This window comes from Ochlerotatus camptorhynchus, unplaced genomic scaffold (genome assembly GCF_037179485.1).
Source record: "Ochlerotatus camptorhynchus isolate MF236.1 unplaced genomic scaffold, CSIRO-AGI_Acam_v1.1 ptg000103l, whole genome shotgun sequence".
Lineage (NCBI taxonomy): Eukaryota > Metazoa > Arthropoda > Insecta > Diptera > Culicidae > Ochlerotatus > Ochlerotatus camptorhynchus.
In genome coordinates this window covers 391,959-416,832 of record NW_027040593.1, presented here as the reverse complement: position 1 = coordinate 416,832, position 24,874 = coordinate 391,959, and the positions used below count along the sequence as shown (strand labels likewise).

Sequence of the window (24,874 nt, the reverse complement as noted above, 5' to 3'; positions counted from 1 at the left end):
TTCTGTTTGATGATTGTTCTGCAGGTTATTACACTATTCAATATCCAAACAGCCCAACATGCTTTTCTTCTATAAGAAATCCCTCCACTATTGATTTGGTCTTAACTGATTCATGTCAACTTTGTAGCCAATTGGTTACCCATGCTGACTTCGGTTCTGATCACCTTCCAGTAACTTTTGAAATATCTCAAGAAATAATTTGTAATCCCAACAGCTCTACTTTCAATTACCATAGAGCTGATTGGGAGCAATATCGAACATTTATGGAATATAACTTCGATCCAAACATTCCTTTGCAAACCAAAGATGAAATTAATTATGCTCTTGAATTTCTGACTACTTCTATAGTTGAAGCAAGAGCTGCCTCAGTACCAAAATGCGAGGTTAAATTCGATTCAATTATAATAGACGATGATCTTCAGCTCTTGATCCGTCTTAAAAATGTCCGTAGGAGACAATATCAAAGAACACGCGATCCTGCCATGAAGGTTATCTGGCGGGATTTGCAAAAACAAATTAAAAAGCGATTCTCTGCCCTGAGGAACAAAACTTTTGAAAATAATATTTCTAAATTAGACCCGAGTTCCAAACCCTTTTGGAAACTCACAAAAATTTTGAAAAAACCTCAAAAGCCTATTCCAGCGCTTAAAGAAGGTGGTAAAATTTTGATCACAAATTTGGAAAAAGCTCAGAAACTTGCTAAGCAATTCGAGAGTTCCCATAATTTCAGTTTGGGTCTTACTAGTCCTATTGAGAATCAGGTTGCTCGGGATTTTCTGAATATTTTCTCTCGGGAAAATATTTTTGATGATTCCTGGGGGACTGATTTGGACGAAGTAAGGTCTATAACTAAAAATTTTCAAAATATGAAAGCTCCAGGTGATGATGGAATTTTCTATATCCTCATCAAAAAACTCCCAGAGAGTACCTTGTCTTTCTTGGTAAAATTATTTAACAGATGTTTCCATTTGGCATACTTTCCTGATAAATGGAAAAATGCAAAAGTTGTTCCAATTTTGAAGCCGGATAAAAATCCAGCTGAAGCTTCTAGCTACCGCCCAATAAGTTTGCTTTCTTCAATAAGTAAACTTCTTGAAAAAATAATTTTGAATAGAATGATGCTTCACATCAATACGAACTCAATTTTTGCAGATGAGCAGTTTGGATTTCGCCATGGGCATTCAACTACTCATCAACTCTTAAGAGTTAACAATTTAATTCGTTCAAACAAATCTGAAGGCCACTCAACTGGAGTTGCTCTTCTAGACATAGAAAAAGCATTCGACAGTGTTTGGCATGAAGGTTTGATTGCTAAATTGAAAAAGTTTAATTTTCCACTTTATATTATGAAATTAGTTCAAAATTATTTAACTGACAGAACTCTGCAGGTAAATTATCAAAATTCCAAATCTAATCGACTACCTGTTAGGGCAGGAGTTCCTCAGGGTAGCATTCTTGGGCCTATATTGTATAACATTTTCACTTCGGACCTCCCTGATTTGCCTCAGGGTTGCCACAAATCTTTGTTCGCTGATGACACAGGCATTTCCGCTAAAGGAAGAAGTCTTCGTGTTATTTGCAGCAGACTTCAGAAAAGTTTAGATATTTTCTCTTCTTATTTACAAAAATGGAAGATTTCTCCCAACGCTTCCAAAACTCAACTTATAATATTTCCACATAAGCCCAGAGCTTCCTTTTTGAAACCTAGTAGTAGTCACATAGTCACTATGAACGGAGTTCCAATTTCCTGGTCAAACCAAGTGAAATATCTTGGATTAGTTCTTGACCAAAAATTAACTTTTAAAGATCACATTGAGGGCATTCAAGCCAAATGTAACAAATATATAAAATGTTTGTATCCTCTTATAAACAGGAAATCCAAACTTTGCCTGACGAATAAACTTCTAATATTTAAACAAGTTTTTAGACCGGCCATGCTTTACGCTGTGCCAATATGGTCTAGTTGTTGCACTACCAGGAAAAAAGCACTTCAAAGGATTCAGAACAAAATTCTGAAAATGATTTTGAAGTTGCCTCCCTGGTACAGTACAACCGAAGTACATAGAATTTCGAATGTTGAGACTTTAGCACAAATGTCCAACAAAATAATTAATAATTTCAGGCAAAAATCGTTGCAATCCTCAATTGCAACGATTAATTCCCTTTATACTTAGATAAGATTTAGTTTTAGTATTTAGTTTTAAGATATCAATTGTTATACTGACATGCAGGTTAAAAAACCTGTTTAAAATACTGAATTGCCAAGACATGAACAATGTAAAAACACTTAGATATATATCATAACAATTAAGGCTGGTACGTTACTGCAGTAACTGGAGCACCTAGGTTAAAATGAAATGTAATTTATTTTGAATTTGGAACAAATAAAGAGTTAAAAAAAAAAAAAAAAAAAAAAAGTGGATTAAATCCAATATCTCTGATAGCACGAATGGTACTTTTCACCAGTTTCAATTGATCTTCGCTTCCGAGAGTATTGTGTGTTAGAAAGTAGCCCAATCCCTGAAAAATTGAGAATTTTTATCATGTATGTGCTAATGAATGAAATGCAAAACCAAAGGGTACATACCTGCTTAAAAGGTTTGTAAACGCCTCGCACCATTACTGCTACGGCTTCCGTTGCTAATATGAAACATTTATTTTTCTCGGTATCCTTTTTCGATCCGTCGTTCGGAAAACCGTGGAATACATCTGTTTTCGCTGAGTAAGTTAGATTGGATTTAATTTGCATGCCATCTATAGCCAGTACCACTATTCGTTCCAGGTCACTGAATTTCCGAGTTAATGTTTTAATCCTTTTGAGGATAGCGCTGTTCAAACCTGGTTCAAATCGGACGTCATTGGTCCACCGTTTAATGGTGCGTTTCGCCGGCAAACACAGAACATTTGACCTTTGCACCATCCGATACACACATGGGCCACAAAGGTAAAGTGATACGGAAAACTTCTTCGTTTCCTGGTTATATCGTCTTGCTATTGCTACTCTCGTGGAGTTTCGCAGGCTGTTATATAGCACTGGATTCTTGGCCAGATCATCAAGTAGTTTTTTATCTTTTGCATGTAATTTTCGGATTAGCTCAAGCAGATCGTTTTGATGCTTGAGTTTATAAGCATCCTGTTTCCTGGACCAAAATCTCCTTCTGCTCGTCCTTTCACTGTTCCTTAGTCTGTTTTTAAGTTTATTTACTGTACCTCGTAATATCGATTGTTTATTCAAACTAATCCGATGATGTGCGTCCAAAAGCTTCTTTGAGCTCTGATCGATTGGAAGGATCAATCCCGTGTCTGGGATTGTGTTGCAACCACTTCCTTCGGGTGATTTGAAACCTGTAACCATCGGTGCTTCAACATCCTTAGTAGTAGTGTTGTTATTTTGATCGTCGAAGACGTTATCATTGTTCTCAATAGTTTCTCCCTCATCTAGGTACTCAACATCATAAGAAACCAGATCTTCGAGAAAAATATCGTCTGTCTTGTTAAGGTCTTCATCGATTGTATTTACCCGGATAGATCATAACAAATCAAGTCCTCGATTGTGTTTACACAAGTTGTTATACTAGGTGATTTTGTTACTAATTGCTTAGTCTCATGCTCAACCCACACGAATTCAACGGATGGAACAGCTCCTATCCTGAGGCTGGAAAATCTTTTTTTTTCAAGATTTCACACTAAGGAATTAATCTATTGATAATTTACCCTTTATCACTCCTGTTTGAGTCTTTCAACGCTTCAAAAGTGAAATGATCCGAACATACTCTTTTCTTCCTTAGGGCTTGTGGTCCGCCAGAATAAAACTCGCCCTCTAGCTCCTCGGATTGGCAATATTCCATCCATTTTCGACAACTGAAAAGTTTACAAACAACAGTTAATTTCAATGATAACTTTTAGGACGACAATAAAACTACCTTCCGACGCTCTGGGGAAATCTATAAAACGATTTTCCGATGTTTTTCCCGTCATTATTATAACAAAAATTTGCCTCACATTTTCTTCCCATGTTTTGGTTTGGTTGTTGACGTTGTTGTTATATTTTTTTTTGAAGGCAAGCCAACATACGCAATAAACATTGCGGACATATTCGTCTTTGACAGATGTGGTCGCCTGATTTGAATGTGTCGTTAAAATAATTCGGGCAAAGCTGAAACACGGCTGGCATGTCGGTTCGTTGGTGGTGGAAGTGCAAGTATAGCCTACGTGACGGCCATTTGTTGAGTCTACAAGGAATCACCTTAACTGTAAGGAGCAACTGCGTAGAAAACACTTTTTTTTCCTAATGTTTCAAGTTCTGGCTCTAAATGCATCTTTCCTGCTTTCCATTTTGGACCACTGTGCATTATTTAAGCCTGTATAGAACTTCAAGATCTTAACTCCAAAATAGTTTGGAAAGCATTACATGATCTGTTGAGCTCCATGGACTCATAACCAGGGCGTCACAATATCAGCTTCAATCGACCAAATCGATGCGACGAAGAGACTGCTGGCTTTCTTTTTCTGTTAAAGTCGAACAGCTTCGCAACATTCTAGAACCTCAGTCGGCGTGCACAAACAAATGTTCAATCGCTTGTCTCTCTTTCTCCCGTCGCTCCATTGGTCTTCCTTTCAAGCTTCGTCGAAATGGATGAGCGAAAGAGCGCTCGACTTTGATAGTTTTCTCTTTCATGAAACACATCAACAGAGGTTTCATGACGTATATGACGGAAAATGAAATAACACATTTAAAGCATTTCTCACGTCAAAACACTTGAAGATTACACGTCATATTTCTAATTTATCTTCCATCCATATATTTATCTAAAAAAAATGATCGAAAACGGGACATAACGCATTTTAAACAAATTGAAAGAGCGGTGATAGAGTGTTCGTGAAAGGGGATTGAAAGCCATAATGAAGTTCGTTTAACTAGAAAATCGACGTTATTTACATTGAAAGCGATGAGCAAAGCAACGACGAGAAGTTCCACAGCCAGCCTTTCCTTCCAAGCGTCCTTCTTTTTTATTTTCGTTTCTTGCTGATAGTCTAGCTAGGCGTTATAGAAATGAAGCGTCGAACACGTATGTATGAGAGAAACAAAACACGAGTTCATTTTAGAGCTTCGAAATTGTAGAGCCCTGCTCATAACGATTTTCAGGACACTATTGAATACTTTATTGAGCTGATAGAACTTCAAAATCTTAAATCTAGAATAATTTGAAGAGCATTAAATATCTTATTGATACCATGAAGCACATGTTGCCAAGAGAATCTCACGGACGCCTAAAGATTTTCAGGACATTGTTCAGGACTTCATTGAGCCTGGTAATGATGGTGGTAATATAGTTTGCGAGAGCGAACGTCAAATTGACGTTTGAAGTCATTGCTTAGAGAAGCAATTACGTCTATTTAATAGTTTGTTCTTGGAATGATGGAAATGAAGTCTTAAAATAATTAAAATTTATACTTAGTTGTGTTCAAACTACCCTGTAGTGGCTACTGTGAAAATCCGCCGATATTAGTTATGGGCAAATCACCCACGGCGCAGTTAATTATTGTTCAACTTACCCGTGCAGCAGCTGAATCCAAAAATGACCTTTCACCAACTGACAGGAAATGCGTAAGAAAAGTCATGACCTACCTAGTTATTATCCATCTCATAGCTACCCTGTTTAATAAATCGATGCGAGCCTCCCTACAGTGAAAATGAGCCTGAATTGATTGAATCCACGATCTTCTACTCAGTATGCAAAAACCGGTCTTCACTAGGCCTCCGAGTGCCTCACATTACTAGAAACCTCTAAGACCGTTACCCTGAAAATCTGATGGAAAATTATCACAACCGGAGCTCGGGATTGTTCGATGGCCTTAACATCAATTAATACATCTGGAATGTTCTGGAAATTATGGCTCTTCTTTTGATTCCTTCAAGTAACTTGAATATAAAATTTAGCCTTGCGTTTTACATCACCGTCATATGAGGTGTTCTGCAGCACTTTTTGCATTTCACTAGGGTAAATGAACTAATGTTCTAAAAACTCTCAATGCAATACATGATCTGAAAGATTTCTTCGAGTGTGCTGCTAGTCATTCCATCGTAGCAAGTCACCACACCATCTTCCAAATTAACCTTAAAAAATCACATTCTTCCCCCTCTGCATATCACGTATCGGAATGTCTAATTTTAGAATCCGAATCCCACCGCAAATAAACAGGGAAGAATGGAGCACCCATTTTGGTAAATACAATCATCATCGATAATAGTGGTCAGCATCCATCCGATAATGAGCTTATCAAACAATTTTGATTTGTGGACGTCCCACACGCTGTCAATGTCACTTTTGCATTCATCACCTGAGAGCGCCTAGGTGAGAGCGAGGCGGAAATCGCCGGGTTCCTCCAGCACCGGGGGTAATCGGGCTATACATCTACATCTGTCGTCACATGGGTTCGCGAGCCGACTGCTGATCGATGTAGTTTAGTAGCTATACTTCCCATTGATTACGTGCTAATTTTCGCGCGGCTCGCTTCTTATCAAACATCAATAGCATCACAGCGGTGTACGATGGAAGCGCAAAGTCGTTCGCTACTCCGACGCCAGAATCCATTGTTCGCAGATGTTTCCAAAAGGGATTGAACCTGGGGCTGCGGGCAGCGGTTAGTTCCCATCATCGTTCCATCGCAGTATCAGCAGTGCGGCAGTTTACCGATATAGTGACAGGCAGCGGTGGGACCCAATTCAGTCTAGCTATAGATTGTTGAACCGAACGGAAGCGTTTGGAATTGTGGTGTTGTGGTGATTCGTACGTTTTAAAAAGACGCGCGAGTGCGATCGAACATTTGTAACGAAGTAATCCATGAGTTTAAGATAACTTTACTATTGATGAAAGGTGTTTCCCAAAGCTAGTGATAACGTCCGCAACCAGGCAGCGGTGATAGTGCGGTCGGAAAAAAAAAAATTACCGCAGCCTACTTGCTACGGAGAAGGATGTAAACGATCAAAGGCACATGATTTGGATCAATTTGTTGCCAACACAGTGTCCACTGGATTTGATTTGATTGCCGGATTGTTCGTTGAATTTTGGTAGTGCTGTTTGTTTACCCAGTCCCATTAGCGGGGCAGTCAGTGGAAGTTCCCCAAATAGCTCTCTGGATGATGTGATTCGTGTACAAAATTCATACAACCTTCAGCACCGGATGATGGAAATGTGCGGAAATTTATTCGAAATAATTTTGTATTGTTGCACTCTTTTATATGTCTGGAAGCACATATATGTACGTGTGGGGAGAACAATCGGCAAATTCACCGAGCTGGGGAATGTGGTTAATCTACGAATGGAAGTGATTGTTCGATCCAATCCATTAATGTAGTGCTATGTGTTATGTCTGCAGGTTCGTCACAGTCGTCTGCCTGCCAATATGTAGCATCGTTGGTTTCATTAACAATCATAGTTGGACATTCCGTGATTATGACAAGCAAAGTACAGGATTTCGATTTCAAATTGGTTGAAATAGGGCTTAGATATAATTCTGCCTCTATTTTTCGGTGGATTTTTTTTTTCACAAAATGAAATGTTTTCACTGCAGATGAATTCTAAATTTATTTACCTTTCCAGACGTACCGTAAGATTTGCTTCTTGACTCCAAACTCGGCCTACGGATTCTAAAATAGACTTAATGCATTGAAACGCCATTCAATTTAGTTCGGCCTATCGGATGAAGATACAAATTGAGTCGGTCGGAGCGCTTCTTATGTTTTTGAGAGAAATGGCTGTAAACATTCATATCATGCGTTCTCATTGACTTCGTTCGGTAGTTTTTGAACTAAAGTATCGTACCAAACGCATAATTGAATGGTTAACTCTGAAACAATGGATTTATTTGATGTTTTCTGCTCGATAGGCCAATTAGGCCGAAGTAGTGCTCTACCCTACCTATTACAATAAATGCATTCAAAATTTATTTTAAAATCTGGACGTTCATTGCAGCGTCGTACAGATTTAAACAAAATAATTTTAACCATGGTGTATCTCCCTCGTTGAATTTAAAACTATCCAGCTTTCCATGCTCGGTAATGGCGGCCTGTTTGTACGAATAAATGTATCCTTCACTGTGCTTTTTGACACTAATACCTTGTACAGACATACAAAGTTAACTGTTGTACTACCGTTGTACTGCTTTAAGCTAGTACCACAAATTGTACGTTTTGAGGTACTTGATTAAAGGAGTACAACGGTACTAATTTGTATGTCTGTCTGTGGTATAACTGGCGGGCGTATGTCAACACGCTTATTCTAGTCAACTCAAAATTGAGTCGAATGTACTCATCTCAGCGGCAAGTGTGGTTACTCAAAATTGAGTAGCCTTATGTTGACTCACTTTTAAGTAACCGACGTTCTCACGTAGACAGAGTCAAATCCACTCGGTGGTATTTTCAGTTGCGGGGAGGGTTTTTGTTTTAATTTTTATTCAAGGAAATGGAAATTGCCTGCTCCGAACTTATTCTATACCGGAGCAGAAAATTGTTCAACACCGTTTCCCTAAGCAATTAGTACTTACCTGAAGGCATTTCAGCCGGTTTTGAGTGAAATTTCCTATGAGGTTTCCTCCGAAATGACTGGCATTTTTTCCAAGTCCAGGATTTACTGACTGAGTGGCTTTGACTCAGTTTGACATTTCTCGTTTACTCAATTTTTGACAACTCGATACATCGGACGAAAGTGAGTACGATCGACTCATCTGGTGAGTTAGCAGAAGTTAGCGTGAAGAGAAGAGGTGACAATACGAAAATGAACCACTTTTTCTGTCAAACGTGAACCAGCTCCTGATTGGCCGATTTCATGCGCGTAAGATAGAGATAGAGATAGATAAAGATAGAGATAGAGATAGAAATAAAAGAGGAAGAATCCAATTGTCACCTCTTCCTCTTAGGGCGTATGTTGTTTCATTTTCTTCTGTTCCTGTGAGAGGGAAAGGGAGGGATAGCACAGATAGCACAGTGAAGGATACATTTATTCGCACACAGGCCGCCATTACCGAGCATGGAAAGCTGGATAGTCGTCATAATCTGAGTACTGCGAACTCACTCGTGTTAGTGAAAACCCAAGCAAAACACATAACAAATCGCTGTCGAACTCATTTTGACCGATCTAATTTCATACATTTTTTTTAGGTTAGCCAAAGGAAAATAGTAAACAACTTTACACGGCGATACACCCGCTAGTTTGCGTGCGTTAAACGTCACTAATCTCTATGGGCGTGTACTTGGGAGTTAGGGGGAGGGACAGTGAAAAAATTAGAGCTGAGAAACTTTCTTTCTCTCTGAGCGAATCTTTCTCTCATTGCTAGTGGATTTTTGCAAAAGGTCTTATTTATTTCTTGACAACAATTCGTGTTTAAAGTTCGTTTAAGGCTTTTTGAAAGTGATGAACAGCAGCAGAAGACTTATATTTTTTCACCATTGTTGATTTTAACTGTCTTGAATATTAAAATCCGAATCAAACATCGGGATACAGAATAATGTTTCCTCATCATCGGAGTGACACTCAGGCTGCAGCTCCAAGCAAGCCGGAAAGCGGGACAGTAAGTTTTTTATTATAAAACAAACCATAAAATGGTTTGTAAATAATCTCTGCCTTTTTCTCGGCCTTTTAAATCACTTTAATTCCTATCTCGCGTAACATTTTAAAAGGGCCTACAATTAAAATATCCAGCTTTCTATGCTCGATAATGGCGGCCTGTTTGTATGAATAAATGTATCCTTCACTGTGCTTTTTGACACCAACTGGAGGGCGCACAGGGCGCATGTTGTTCCATTTTATTCTGTTCCTGGGAGAGGGGAAAGGGAGGGATCAAAATCCGAACCTCCAGATAGTGTGAAAAAGCACAGTGAAGGATACATTTATTCATACAAACATGTCGGCATTACCGAGCATGAAAAGCTGGATAAACAAACTAGAAAATGGGCTGTAAACAATCTGCCTGCCTTCTTCTCTCCTATATATAAGAAAATCTAAGTTTCTTATGTTAGCATTTCTACAGTTCTGTACACAACACCCAAATAATACATGGTTGGCCATTTTAGCATGTGGGCCAATAAATGATTCGAACAATTTCTTTGATCGGCCGTTTTGAAAATGGAGTTATTTATAATGATTTTTACCGGTTATGCGGAACATTCCTACATGATTGGAAGCTATTAAGCGGTGCTTTAGAATGGTATCAAAAACCGATTTGTTTACATTTTAATTATAGGCCCTTTTCAAATGTTACCTTGTTCGATTTTTCCGAAGCAGATCAGAGCAAATCAGAGTTACCAACCGGTGGAGACTAACGATTTTAAATTAAATTAACACACCCCATTCTAGTCAAGGGGGGGAGGTGGCTGTCAAATACGAACAATCGTCGCTTACCTCGCATAACTGGTTACAAACGTAAACAAGCCATAAGAAAGCTACAGGGTTTGTTTACGTTTGGAACCAATTTTATACAAGAATGATCAGTAGGCTGATTTGACAGCACGTCCCACCCCAGTTGTTAAGCGGTTTGGAACCAAGGAGGGGAGGTAGCTGTCAAATACGAACAATCGTCGCCTACCTCGCATAACTGGTTCCAAACGTAAACAAGCCATAAAAAACCTACAGCGTTTGTTTACGTTTGGAACCAGTTTCATACAAGATGATCAGTAGGCTGATTTGACAGCACGTCCCCCCAGATTCTAGTCGAAATTCTAGTACTACACTATATTTGTTTTGATTCGCTATGAAAGTTTGACAGACAAAATGAGGGGCTCGTGGATTTTCCTATTTTTTGAGGGGTGCATCGATTAGCTTGGGACCGAAGAGAGTACCAGAACTGAGCCAAAAAGTTGAGCACGTTTCTTCGGGACCTTCTGGTCTTAGAGTTACCTCTATGGAGTTACTCTGAGTAACTCTCAGCTAAAAAGACACTCGCATTAAAGTCGTCCTCCCCCTTAATGTGAACACTCAAATGGGAATCACACATTCAGAATGTAGTTACTGGTCTTATCTATCGTCAAGTATTATAATCTCATGCAAATGATCCATACCGAGATCCATACGTACTTTTTCATAATTTTAACTAACTCAGCTGAGATATCAGCTGCAATAAAACGAAATTTTACAAACTATGTTTGTAAACAAGCTTTGTTAAAGTCATGGGGCTCGAGCATCACGACAAGAATCCATCCATTCTAATACTGATGCCACACTTCAGAAAAAGTGGCAAATACTGTCAAATACCCTTCAATATGGGTATTTTCGGAATCGGGGTGACGTCTAGAGACCGGAAATCGATGTTCGACACCATTTTGAAATGCAAGATGGCGGTTTCCGGTTTCAGAAAAAAGTGGGAAATACTGTCAAACATCCTTTAATATTGGGATTTTAGGAATTGGGGTGCCGTCTAGAGACCGAAAATTGATGTCTGACCCAGGTAACAATTTGTTGCTTAACAAGTGTTGTTCAATAGATTTTAATTCAGCCTTAGTTTGAATAATTGTTTTACATAGACCACGTTAACCTTTGTTCAGCTTTTGAACATCTAAATCCGGTGATTTTAATCAGCCAAAAGCTTAACAGTTATATAAATCATAAGCTTTTTAAGGCATTAAATAACAGTCTTCTCCAACCCGTGTTCAGCCTTCAAGTTTTATTATGAGAAAAAAATATGGAAGAACGCTTCATATCTAATATATTTTTATGGGACTACAAGGTGCTGACTAATTGTATTTACATATTTATATTGTTATTATAAGTCTATAAATTACATTCGCATATCGGGATTCGAAGCGGCAGTTGCTAATTCACAGGCATCAATCATACCTACTGGACCACTTAAGCATATGTGTGGCAAAAGGTATGATCATTAACATGAAACACGTCAAATTTATGTTGAATAACAGCAACCGGAAGAGTATTATACAGCAATGCAGAATTGTAAACAACTGCTGGTGATGGTAAACATTCCTCTCATTTTCAAGCGTAGTCAACACAATGTACCCAAGTAACAATTTTGGTTTTATGAAGGTTATGTAGACCATTATTTAGACTTGTGAAATTCTTTAAAACCTTGATAAAACTTGAAATGTTAGTTGGGTGGACACAAGTGTGCGATTTATTTCGATGGTCATTTGGAAGCTATTTAAGTGCCACAATTGAGTTATATTTTTCGAATTCTGAAAAATACAAATGTTAATACTTCCGATGTCGTCGCAGCCCACTTCTACCTGGAGCTAAATTCCTAAAAATTTCCTCTACCTTATCTCTACTGCTGCCGCTGCTTGGGATTAGAAAGGCAGGCAATTGTAGTGAATTTAGAGGAACTAAAATGCCGAAAATGCAACGAGTAACTCTAACTGCATTTAACAAATCGGGCTATCAAAATATTTGTAGTGCATTGCTGATTTGTGGATTTGTGTTAAGCTTATTTTAGCTTGTTCAATCTTTAGATCAGCTAATTTATTGAAGTTGAATTATGGGGATACAATTAGCTTCATGCACTACTAATCAACTATATATTCAGCCTGCTGTTAAACAGCTTTGTACACCTTACATCAACCAATAATCAGCTTCTGTTCTTACTGTTCAGCTTGAATTGTTACTTGGGGACGTCATTTTTAAATCCAAGATGGTTGCTTGTGGTGTCATAAAAAAGTAGGAAAAACTGTCAAATACCCATCAATATGGGTATTTTCGGAATCAGGACGTTGTCTAAAGACCAGAAATCGATGTCCGACGCTATTTTGTAATCCAAGATGTTGGCTTTCAGTTTCAGAAAAAAAGATGGAAATACAGTCAAATACCCTTCAATATGGATATTTTTGGATTCGAGGTGACGTCTAGAGACCGTAAGTCGATGTCCGACGCCATCTTGAAATCCTATATGGCAGCTTCCGGTTTCAGAAAAAGTGGGAAATACTGTCAAATACCCTTAAATATTGTGGTTTTCGAAATCGGGGCTACGTCTAGAGACCGAAAATCGATGTCCAACGTCATTTTGATATCCAAGATGGCGGCTTCTCGTTTCAGAAAGTGAGAAATACGGTCAAATGCCCTTCAATATTGGTGTTATCGTAATCGGGACTAAAATCTGGAAATCGATGTACGACGCTATTTTGAAATCCAAGATGGCGGCTTCCGGTTTCTGAAAAAGTGGGAAATACTGCTAAACATCCTTCAATATTGGGATTTTCGGAATCGGGGTGCCGCCTAGAGACCGAAAATTGATGTCCGACGCCATTTTTAATACCAGGATGGTGGCTTGTGGTTTCAGAAAAATAGGGGTATTTTCGGAATCAGGACGATGTCTAAAGACCGAAATTCGATGTACTACGCCATCTTGAAATCCAATATGGCGGTTTCCAGTTTCAGAAAAAGATGGAAATACAGTCAAATACCCTTCAATATGGATATTTTCGGATTCGGGGTAACGTCTAGAGACCAAAAATCGATGTCCGACGCCATCTTGAAATCCAATATGTTGAATTTCAGTTTATTGGTATTTTAGGAATTGGGGTGACGTCTGTTATGACCAAAAATCGATGTCCAACGACATTTTGAAATCCAAGATGGTGGCTTCTCGTTTCAGAAAGTGAGAAATACGGTCAAATGCCCTTCAATATTGGTATTTTTGGAATCGAGATGTCGTTTAAAACCGGAAATCGATGTCCAACGCTTGGCAAAGTTACTTAAAATTTACTCTGCTACAACAAGACAGTTTGTATTTAAACATCGGTTAATTTGATGACCACCCTAATATTGACCTAATAAGTACCAAAGAAGGGATTTATTAAGCACAAAATCTTCACCGAAGAGACCAAACGTCTTAATATTAAGACATAAGTATTATTACTTTTTTTTAAATATGGCTTTAGGGTGGTCCTCTGAAAACCATCTTTTGGGTGTAACTTTTTTAATTAAAACTTCTCATCTTTGAAAGACAATTTACACCCAGTTATATTTAAGAAAATGAACAAAGTTCAGTTGATTTTATGGAAGTAAAAATACTGACTTATCTCAAATGTATATTTGAATTTAATTGAATAATAAACGTCCATTCAAATGCCGCCAAAATACATGTTTTATATTTGCCCCAACCAAAGATATTAATACTTGAAAAGGAAGTATTTTCATGAGCATGAGCATGATTGACCGCCCGAGGATGCAATTCCGTTATTGCCAGATCAGCTGTAATAACACCGAGAACCAATAGACGTTGCTTGGGACTACTTAGCAATCATCCTCCACGTGTTAATACTGGTGTTCTAAAACTAGACAATACCAGCGCCGGCCACGTCCGAATGCTGGTCAAGAAAGCAATGGGTAGGAATATGCTGACGTAATACTCGCTTTAATGAAAACCCAGAACACCTCTGCACTTCCACGAGAAATCACTGGGATGTTGGATAAAAGGCTTGGGATTGCAGCAGAATTGGTAAATGATATGCTGAACTGTTGTCTACCAGATGCATTAGCGCGAAGGAGTTTGGGTTCTAACCCACGGTATTTTGCTCAGTAAGCAAAATCGGTCGCCACTTGGCCACCGAGCTCCTTGTGTCACAAAATTGTTGATTTGAAAAGGGCGTATTTTCATAATAAAAACGTCTTGATCAGCAAAATAAATCGACGAGTTCAGCGCGGCAAAATTTGTGTCTTCAAAAGTTCTAAAGATTATCTCCAGACAACTTTGCTAAGAAATTTGAAATAAAACAAATAGAGCAAAAAACTGTTTTTTTTTAGAGACACTCTAAGTCAATTAAAAAAAAGCTCCAAATCAGTCAATTCAAAAGATACCAACAAGTTTTCTTAAACAAGTTGCATGAAATTAGCTGAGCAACAGCTTTGCCGAATAATGTATTTCTGTAGAATCATATTTTTTTGATACCTATAATAATCGGTTCCTGGCCGAATTTCGTAACTTTTCTATACTATGCGTTAATGGAGATTATGTCTAAGGTCTCAAAATATCAGCAATGTCCCAGAATTTACAAAATTTGTTAAACTCAAGATCATGACAATGACAATTACCCAATACGATACCACTGATAATCCCAAACAATTTCTATGCCACAGACTAGAGATGGGCGATCCGCTCATCAGCTCACTGATATCACAAGTCTAAACCATTCAATCCGCCACTTATAGCGAATCTTTTCAAAAAAGGACTCATTACTCCACTTTCGCATTGAACAACCACCGCGAAAACCAAGCTGTGCGCGTAATACAAAATTGCCTACTGATCGATACCATCAACGGAAAAAGCAAACTGCCAAGCGAAAACGAATGGGAGAGAGAGAGACATGTTACACGATTTTAAGTTTCTACTGATATTTACTATCCAATCTATTGACGTACTCGGCTTTAATAGCTGATGTTATGCCTCCAGCATTGCTCCCTCTTCTCTCATCATTCTCTGGGGCAAATAACCGAAAAGCGAAATGCAGCTCTCCAGCTCATCAGCTCAGCTCCGGATTAGAACCGGAGCTGTTTAGGATGACAGCTCTCGGCTCCGTTCCAGCTCTTGGGATCTGAGCTGATGATCGGGTTAATTGCTTTTGCGTGGATCTTTTTATCCCTTTCCAGAGAATAGTGAGAGAAATTCTGCTGGAGAAATAACATCAGCAATCTGCATTGGATAGCATAGCATAAGAAAATGCAGGCAAAAAAGTGTGCTCATATACTGTTTACGACTGTGAAATAGTTCTAGCGACGTTTCATCACTACCACATTTTGGCCTGTGGATTTGAAGACATACTTCAAATCTCCTCGCACATCGTATGGGTAGGCAAAAAAGGGTGCGTTTGACATGTACTGTCGCATTAATGGCCCTTCGTTCATTTTAAACTTCTATTCAATTTTCATACTGCCGTATGAACGTACTAACGGAACTGTCTACCTACCCTCTTCTAAGACCATTCTCTAGCCATTCATGTTAGATAGCATTTCCAACCAATTCTGAAAATCGCAAACTTCGCGTCTGAAGTAACTTAAAAACACTTTGAATGTAACGGTGAGATGTTTGCGAAGTTTCTGGACTCGAATGAGGACGAGTTCGACGAATTAGTATTCGTCCAGTAGGTAATGTCCCATGGTCATGCAACGGTGACTGCAGAATCAGCAGTACAATTTGAAGGGTCTCGTACTGGAAAATTACCGAACGTGGGGATTGACAACACAAATCGACTGCAGCAATCCGATCATTGGTTTACGGATCTCCTTCAGGTGATAAGAGAGTCGACTGGACGAACGTGTCTTCGGAGATTCTGCCAGACAGCTGAGAGCATCTTTAGTGGGAAATATCTGCGCTTTCTAACCCATGAGGATCCTTAGAGACTGTTGTGAATCGGAGAAAAGCGGGGCTCTTTGCTGAAGGTATACAAACTTTGCAGATGTTTTCGAAACTGCGCTTACGTTTTTGGAGCTCCGCCGAAATTATTGAAACTTTTCTTATGTTTTCGGCTAACAACATTTACACTTCGATCAAGTTTTTGAAACCTTGTCCCAATTTATGGAACTTTGCTGAATTTCTTGAACCTTCGCTGGAGCTCTCGGAACTTGTCCCAAGCACTTGAACTTCTCAGAGTTTCTCCGAAAATCTTGGAATGTCTCCGAGGTTCATGGAGCTTCGCTGAAGTGTTTGGAGTGCCACTGCAATTTTTAAAACTTTACCCAAGAACCTGGAACTTTTTTGAAGTTTTAAAAACTTTGCTAAATTCATTGGAGCTTATCTCAAGAACTTGAACTGCTCTCTAGATTACTCCAAAGTTCTCGGAATTTCGCCGCAGTTATATTTTTTCCGAAGTTCTCGGAATTTCTCTGAAGTTTTCCGGGCTTATTTCAGGTCTCTCTTGGACCTACGCTAAATTTATTTGAGCTATGGCAAAACTATTTGAACCAGTGTTGGGAAATCTCACCAACGAACAAGATCACGCTTGATTTTCGAGGACAAAAACCAACAAGTAAACAACTGCGGTTGATATTGCAAGCTGTGATATCGCAGCTCGGAAAATCAAGCTAACAAAACTCACCAAACTGTGGTGAGATTGAGTTTCGTGATGTTTGCTTTACACCCGAACGCAATTGAAACTTCCATAACGGCTGGTAGCAGTCGCTTCGTGTCTGTCTTCAGTGAAAAGAAAAAAAGAGATAGCATTCTTATACCTTCTCTTTCTAAGAAAACGAGGTGCAACGGAATCATTTTTGGGTCGATTCAACTCTCAGCTTCGATTTTGCACGTTGTGAATAGTCTCGCGATATCAGAGGAGCTTGTAAAATCAATATCAAGCTTGATATTTTGCTCCAATTTCACGCGTGATATTGAGAGCGGGAAAATATCAATGTGCTAATGATTATGCCATCACTGATTTGAACTATACTGAAGATATGTGTATGAACTTTGCTGATGTTTTTGGAACTTCCCAGAAATTTTTGAATCTTCACCGAAGTTTTCGAAAATTCTCCAAAAATCTTGGAAAAGTTTTGAGAATTTTGGATAAGTTCACATTATAAGCTAGAAGCATGTACAAGAAATTCTGCAAAATGCCTTAATAGGGAAAATGGCTCTAATGTTGGCCTATGGATCTAAGATTGGGCTCATGGCTAAAATTCTGCTATTTATAAATTTTATGTAGATGAACGTGTCATCGTGTCGGGTACTAATGGATATTTTTGGTCACTATTGAAAATTTAGTCGATTGCTGAATTTATGTATGGGTCCAAATTAGGGGCATTTAGGCCGATATTACATCCTTTCCCCTACGTCAACAAAGTTCCAAATATTTCATAAAAGTTCCTTAAATTTCAGAAGTTACAAAAATTTTAGAGAAGTTAGCAAAAATTCAGCTAAGTTCGTACATCATTTCCAGAGTTCAAATATTTTAAGCAAACCTCCAAAAAAACTCAGTCCTGGTTCAAGAGCTTCAGCGAAATGTTAAGATAAGCTCCGAAAATCTCAGCAAAGTTCAAAGATATTCCAAACATTTCAGCAAAATTCAAGACACTTCAGCGAAGTTCTAAGAACTTGAGATAAGCTCTGAGAAGTTCGGAGATATTCCGAGAACTTTGGAAAAGTTCTGAGTGCTTTGAAGTTCTTCAAGCACTTGTGATTAGCTCCAAAAAGTTCTGCAAATCTTCAAGAACGTCAGTAACGTTCTAAAAAATTCAGTGAAGATTAAAAAAAATCCTGAAAAGTCCAAGAATTTCAGAAAAGCTTTAAAAAAATCAGTGAAGTTTCAAATATTTTATTTAAGTTCATACATGTTTACCAAAGTTCCTAAATCGTCACCAAAATTCAAATATCTTCAATAAAGATTCTAGAAATTTAGCAAAGCTTCAACGAAGTTTGAACAACTTTAGTTCCGAAAATTTCAAACAATTTCAACGAAGTTTCAAAAATTTCAGTGAAGTTTCAAACATTTCAACAAAATTCATTTGTTGATAAATGCCACCTGCCTTTTGTATACTACTTATAGCACCGACATACCGACATGCAACTTAAGCTCATCTTTTGTTCGAAAATCTATAACGACCAATTCAAATTGTACAGCGATCCAATCTGTCAAAACCATAGAATGTTTTATCTGAACACGAACCCACTCATACATTTTGCACGCGTTTTCGTGGCTTATGTCACTACGGAGATTTGAGTAGAAATATCATGGTAATTTCTATAGTCGTTCCCCAAGTAACAATTTTGGTTTTATAAGGGTTCTGGGGACCGTGATTTAGACTTGTAGCACAGACAAGCAGACGTAACTCTTTGAAAAAGTTTTTCTTGAAAACATAGTATCTCAAAACATAGGACCTCAGTAGCGACATCTTTCAGGCTTCTCGCGGAAAACAAGCTTACTCGCTAACTCGCAAACAATATTGCATAAAAGTTCTATAGAATGTATAGAAACGTCAAAGTGATCCGATGCCAGCGCTGCGGCGAGTAGTTCGCGGAACTGATAATATTCAAATCAACCGTTAAATGCGTGAACGAAGATACACAATCAAGAGTTACGTCTGTTTGTCTGTGCTTGTAGCATGCTTTAGAACCTCGATAAGACTTGCAATGTTACTTGGGTCATGTCGGTTTGTCGGTGCTAGTAGTTTCGGATTGGCTGAAATGCTGTTTTCAGTCAGTGCAATTTTTTTCAAGTTTTCTGCTGTCTGATTTGGCCCAAAAATCGAACCTTAAGACACATCAAGCCCCGGGACGGGACTTGACAATCAAGCTTCTCACTCTTCCTAATGTATTTGATAAATGTCCTTCAAAAATGAGTGCATAGTGTTAGACGGAGTTGATCACTGATGCCAGGATTGCAGAATGATTTTCATATTTTAATTTGGATTTGATTCGGAGCTTTTACCGCAGTTAAGCCACCGATGATAAACCGACATGAATGACCATAGCAAAAACAATAAAATTTCTAATCAAAGCACACTACTGACATCTGGCTCCGTGTTCGCCGGAAATATTTAGCTAATCCATAAACACGCATGCAAAAGTTATGAATTGGTTCGTGTCTGATCTATTCTGGACAAATTATTTTTTATCTAGATCAAAAACTCCTATGGTTTTGACAGTTCGGATCACTGCAAATTTAAATCGTGTCGGTTTGTCGGTGGTTAAGCACCTTGTACATCGTTTTTGCTTAACACAATAAAAACAACCATCATAAAACCTTAAGTCCCAGATTTATTCTAATTTTGCCAAAAATTACTCTAAAGTTTGATTTATTGATTTACAGTCGGAGAAATCCATTTTATCGGATTCATCCGATATAATCGTGCTTAAATCTCTAAAAACAGATAATATGGATTTTTATCGGTCACATCTCAAATATTGGGTCACATCTCTATAAGTATAATGACAGGTAACGATGACAGTCGTTTGTTTATAAGAAAGGAACGTCGTGAAATCTTAACCAACAATTCAAAACAGGCGGATCAGCTTTTGCAATCAAATCTTGTAATGCTCTTTTCTCGCAGATCGAAGCTCGTCTTGCCAAATCAACAACACCGTCGGCTAGGGAAAATTTTATCCTATCCGATGGTGGAATTGGTTTGCGTAGGTGTGCTTCAGTTTGCAAGATAAGGTCATTAGAAGTTTGCTGATCCACCCTTTAGTATTGTTGGCTGATAAATCTGTTCGAAAATCGTTTGTTCAAATTGCCTGATGATGGCTGAGATGCCCTATCACTTAAAGTGTTCTAGAGCACACACACAAATTTCGTACACAGTTGTGACATCGCTCATGAAATTGGAACATTACCTGTTTGCTCTTGAAATGTTAAGGTGATAGTATAGTATAGTCACGAATGGGAATTCTAGGATATCTCCAAGGTCATTACTGATTTCCATTACTACCTCAACAGACTTCACTAAATGTCAGGCATCCGGTGAAGATCAGCATCTATCGTTTGGTCTTGGGCTCGGTCTTGGGTTTGCAACAATCACAAAGCAGGTGCTCAAGAAAGTGACAGTTCACATCTCAAAATACACTAAAGAAAACATCACCATAATGCTCGATAATTCTACCACATCCAAGATTATCGATGATTAGTGTATGAAATCGGATAATATCGACAGGTGCTTGTTATTATTCATTACGACTCCAATGTATCTTAAAAAATCGAAATTTTGAAGCAAACTTATAGAAATCCGTTATATGAAATGTAAAGCGGATTACTTTCGTCCCCCTTGCCATAAACAAACAACAATATTCATCGCTTAAAACACGCCATGCACTCCATTTTTTAACTTTCCGTTACCAATTAACAACGCCATTGACGTTAACATTAATTCCGGCATATCTGTCAGCCAGATTGATGTTATACCTCTGTCCTTTTTATTTCACGATTGCTACTGTCAAATCGACCAATCAGCAACTGGCTCGGATTTGACTCACTCATTTTGCAGAAGAATTTTAGTTCTAGCCGAATTGCACACGGAACAATCGAAACCCAAAAATGACCGCGAGACGTTTCACTTTGTTTTTCACAAACGTTGGATCGGGTTGCCACATAAGCCACCCGCTTTCACCAAAAAGGTTTGTTCCCACTTCCCAACCTGTTTGGCAACTACCAGTGCGGTAAACCGGTGAACACCAAGGGGGGGAGGTGGCTGACAAATACGAACAATCGTCGCCTACCTCGCATGCCTCGCATAACTGGTTCCAAACGTAAATAAGCCATAAGAAACCTACAGCGAATGTTTACGTTTGGAGCCAGTTTCATACAAGAATGATCAGTAGGCTGATTTGACAGCACGTCCCCCCCCAGGTGAACACCATGGTTACCATGGAGACGTAAATTGTGATTAGCCCCGGTCCTTTTCAAATTGTATCATTATTTATGAACGGCCTTATATTTGAAATGACGTTTCACATTCATCTAGTGATGTCCGATTTCCATTTGAATAATTGTTTAATCGATTATCGAACCGAAAAGTAAACTATTTATAATCGGTTAGATCATGCCGATATAAGCATTAACATCTCCACAGGATCATCACCGATCGTTTCAAACATGTGCTGCACTCTCATTGGTGGAAAAATGGCAGCACAGCGAACAAAAAATAATCGATTAGTTGTTAATCGAGTAATTAAAAAATGGGACACCTCTGATTTTGGTGTGATTGTTTTGATAAAAATGAGCGCAAAATTTCATCTCTTCCAGCAAAACCACAAAATTACCTTGAATACGGGGGGTTCTCATTGGATGAAAGGGACCGTGAAAGAAGACACTAAAATAGAAAGTTTTTCTTCCGGCAGTTTCATCTTAGTATTCATCTTTGGTGCGGTGTCTTGTTATGATGGTTATTGCTAAATTGTGTTGTAAAACTCGCCCATCGCGGGGGTCATTTTCGCCACCCCCTACCTCGCTACGTCTCTGGTCGGAAAGTAAACATTTCTCAAACCCCGAAAGTCCAAAGGACTCAAAACCGGACATTCCCAACCTTCGCCACTGGAATCTACGGGGGGGTAGTCCCATAAGTGGAGTTCCATCAATTGAAACTGGGATTAACGTTTAGCCTCATTAGAAATGCTACTTCAGAGTACCCATCAAACTCAAATCGTTTAATCCTTCTCGTACCTACTCAAGAATCTACACCACCGCTATGCCTTCTCCGACGGACGTTATCACTCACTGTCGTTGTAAAGCCATCAGGGGAATCTTCCATCAATATGCAATGAATTGCAGTTTCACTATCGGATAGTTCAAACGCTAATCCATATATAACGAAGCATTGAAACCGGCTTATCTGTCCGCATTGTAGGAAACAACAACACCGACTGGTGTGTTCTAGTTTTACGAACAACCCGGAGCAAATAAAAGGGCGACGCTTTTGCTAGCACGACAGCGCTACTGTAGTGGAAATTTAACGTCGCTTCGGTACCGGTTACTATCGTTCGATAAAACCATGACTCCGAACCTTCCGGACAGTGTGATTCCGGTTGTAAGCATCGCCCAGCCTGTCCCGGTGGCAGCGGCAAAACCAACCACCTCCAAGAAGAACGGTATGAATCGCGTGACATGTGCAGTTTAATGCGTATCGATCTACGTGATTTGAATTTGTTGACCCGACCTTCACGCGTCGTCCGCTAACGGATCGCGAACAAACATAACTGTTGACTAATTATGAATTCATTCTCTGCCCGTTTCAGATGCGGAAGAAGACTACTCCGAGGAACTACCGCAGCTGAGAGAGCTCGTGGCCAGTAAGTTCCGCAATGGATGTTGCAGCACAAAGTTGGTCAAGAAGCGGTTCCCGATCCTGTCGTGGTTGCCGAACTACAACCGGCAGTACTTTGTGGAAGACATCGTAGCGGGGCTGACCGTGGGCCTGACTGTCATTCCGCAGGGAATCGCCTACGCTGTGGTGGCCGGGCTGGAACCGCAGTACGGCCTGTACTCGGCTTTCATGGGATGCTTTGTGTACTTTATTTTCGGCAGCTGCAAGGACATTACGATCGGGCCAACCGCGATCATGTCGCTGATGGTGCAGATTCACGTGGCTAATTTGGGACCGGCATTTGCGGTACTGTCGGCGTTTTTGGCGGGTTGTATCATATTGGTACTGGGCTTACTGAATCTAGGTAAGCTTAACCGACTGAACACATTTTTCAGATTCTAATTTTCGTTCCAACCATTTCAGGTTTCCTGGTTCAGTTCATATCGATGCCGGTGACGGCCGGTTTCACCTCGGCTGCCGCCATCACCATCGCCAGCGGTCAGGTCAAGTCACTGCTGGGACTGCCGGGGAAATCCAACGAGTTCCTGGAATCGTGGGAAAACGTCATCCACAACATCCACCACACCCAGTTGTGGGATTCGGTTCTCGGAATCAGCACGATCGTGATCCTGTTGCTGATGATGCGGCTGAAAAATCTTGAAGGCCGACTGAAATCGGTCGGCAAGTATCTCTCGCTGTCGCGCAATGCCATCGTCGTGATCGGTGGCACCATACTGGCTTACTTACTCAGTACGGACGGAGAGGCCCCCTTCCAGTTGACTGGTAAGTTTGCACATATCCTCCCAGAGGAAGACCCCATTTACACATTCCGAACCATTTCAGGTAACGTCACGTCCGGCCTTCCCCCCGTGCAGCTCCCACCGTTCTCTACGGTAGTCAACGATCAAACCTACAGCTTCACGCAGATGATCTCCGAGCTGGGAACGTCCGTCATCGCGTTGCCCTTGATTGCCATCCTGGAAAGCATAGCCATCGGCAAGGCATTCTCCAAAGGCAAGTCCATCGATGCCACGCAGGAAATGATTGCCCTTGGGCTGTGCAACATAGCCGGATCGTTCTTCGCTTCGATGCCAGTAACCGGATCGTTTACCCGATCAGCGGTCAATAACAGTAGCGGCGTGCGGACACCAGCCGGTGGTGTAACCACCGGAATCGTGGTCCTACTAGCACTGGGTCTCCTGGGCGGCACTTTCTTCTACATTCCGAAAACCGTCCTGGCTGCGGTCATCATCGCCGCCATGTTCTTCATGGTGGAATTCCATGCGGCGGCGGAAATTTGGCGCACGAAGAAGATCGACATCATCCCCTTCTTCGTTACCCTGATCACCTGTCTCGTTCTTGGCCTAGAATACGGCATGGTCATCGGAATCGGCGTCAACATGTGCTTTGTCCTCTATCAGACCTCTCGCCCGACGATCACCCAGCGGGTGCAGAGAGTAGGCAGAATCGATATGCTGGTCGTCGCACCGGATCAAAGCCTAGTCTACTCCTCCGCTGAGTACCTGAAGGCACGCGTCGTCAAACTCTCCCAGCAGAACCTGGTCGAGGTAGTCATCATCGATGGTTCCGCCGTCAACTACATCGATTCAACGGTGGCCAAGATTCTTGCCAGCATCGTCGAGGACCTGAAAGTACAGGAGCGTCCGGTTGTGTTCTGGAACTGGCAGCGGCCGGTGCAGCATACGGCCTTCCGACTGGATGCGGAGTTGTTTGTGCCACTTTTCAAGACCGGTGACTCGCTGGAAGAGATTGCCAAGTGCTGGACGCTGGACAATCGATTCATCGCGGCTTAAGATTGATTTGCGAATGGTAAGCACCTAAGTACGTTGTGATAGAGAGCCCGGTATGGGTTCGTTAGTAAATTATTATCAGGATTTTTCTTAAGCCAACAGTTCTTAAGATAGGTTTTTAGGGTTGAATCGAAAGACAAAAACAAAAGGTATTATCAATAAACACTGACTTGTGTGTGCCTACATAGGTGATGATAGATAGTAAATGGTTTCATATGCTATGCAGAGCCGGTAGGAATAAAGTTGATTCGCAAGCGTGGCACAGCGGTGCGAATGCTAGTCAAACTTGTAACAGGTTGTCTATAGATGGTGGTCTTTTTTATGCCGAAATTATCA

General features: G+C 40.0%; 1 protein-coding gene across 1 annotated transcript in view; it reads left to right on the top strand.

Moving 5' to 3' along the window:
• Nucleotides 1-24,644, top strand: part of LOC135699154 (sodium-independent sulfate anion transporter-like) — a 54,931-nt gene extending 30,287 nt beyond the window's left edge. The window contains exons 2-4 of the mRNA XM_065219371.1: nt 22,660-23,091; nt 23,151-23,510; nt 23,571-24,644. Of these exons, the coding sequence (XP_065075443.1) occupies nt 22,660-23,091; nt 23,151-23,510; nt 23,571-24,541 (1,763 nt within the window). The 3' untranslated portion in view covers nt 24,542-24,644. The remainder of the gene's footprint in view (nt 1-22,659; nt 23,092-23,150; nt 23,511-23,570) is intronic.
• The last annotated feature ends 230 nt before the right edge of the window (nt 24,645-24,874 follow it).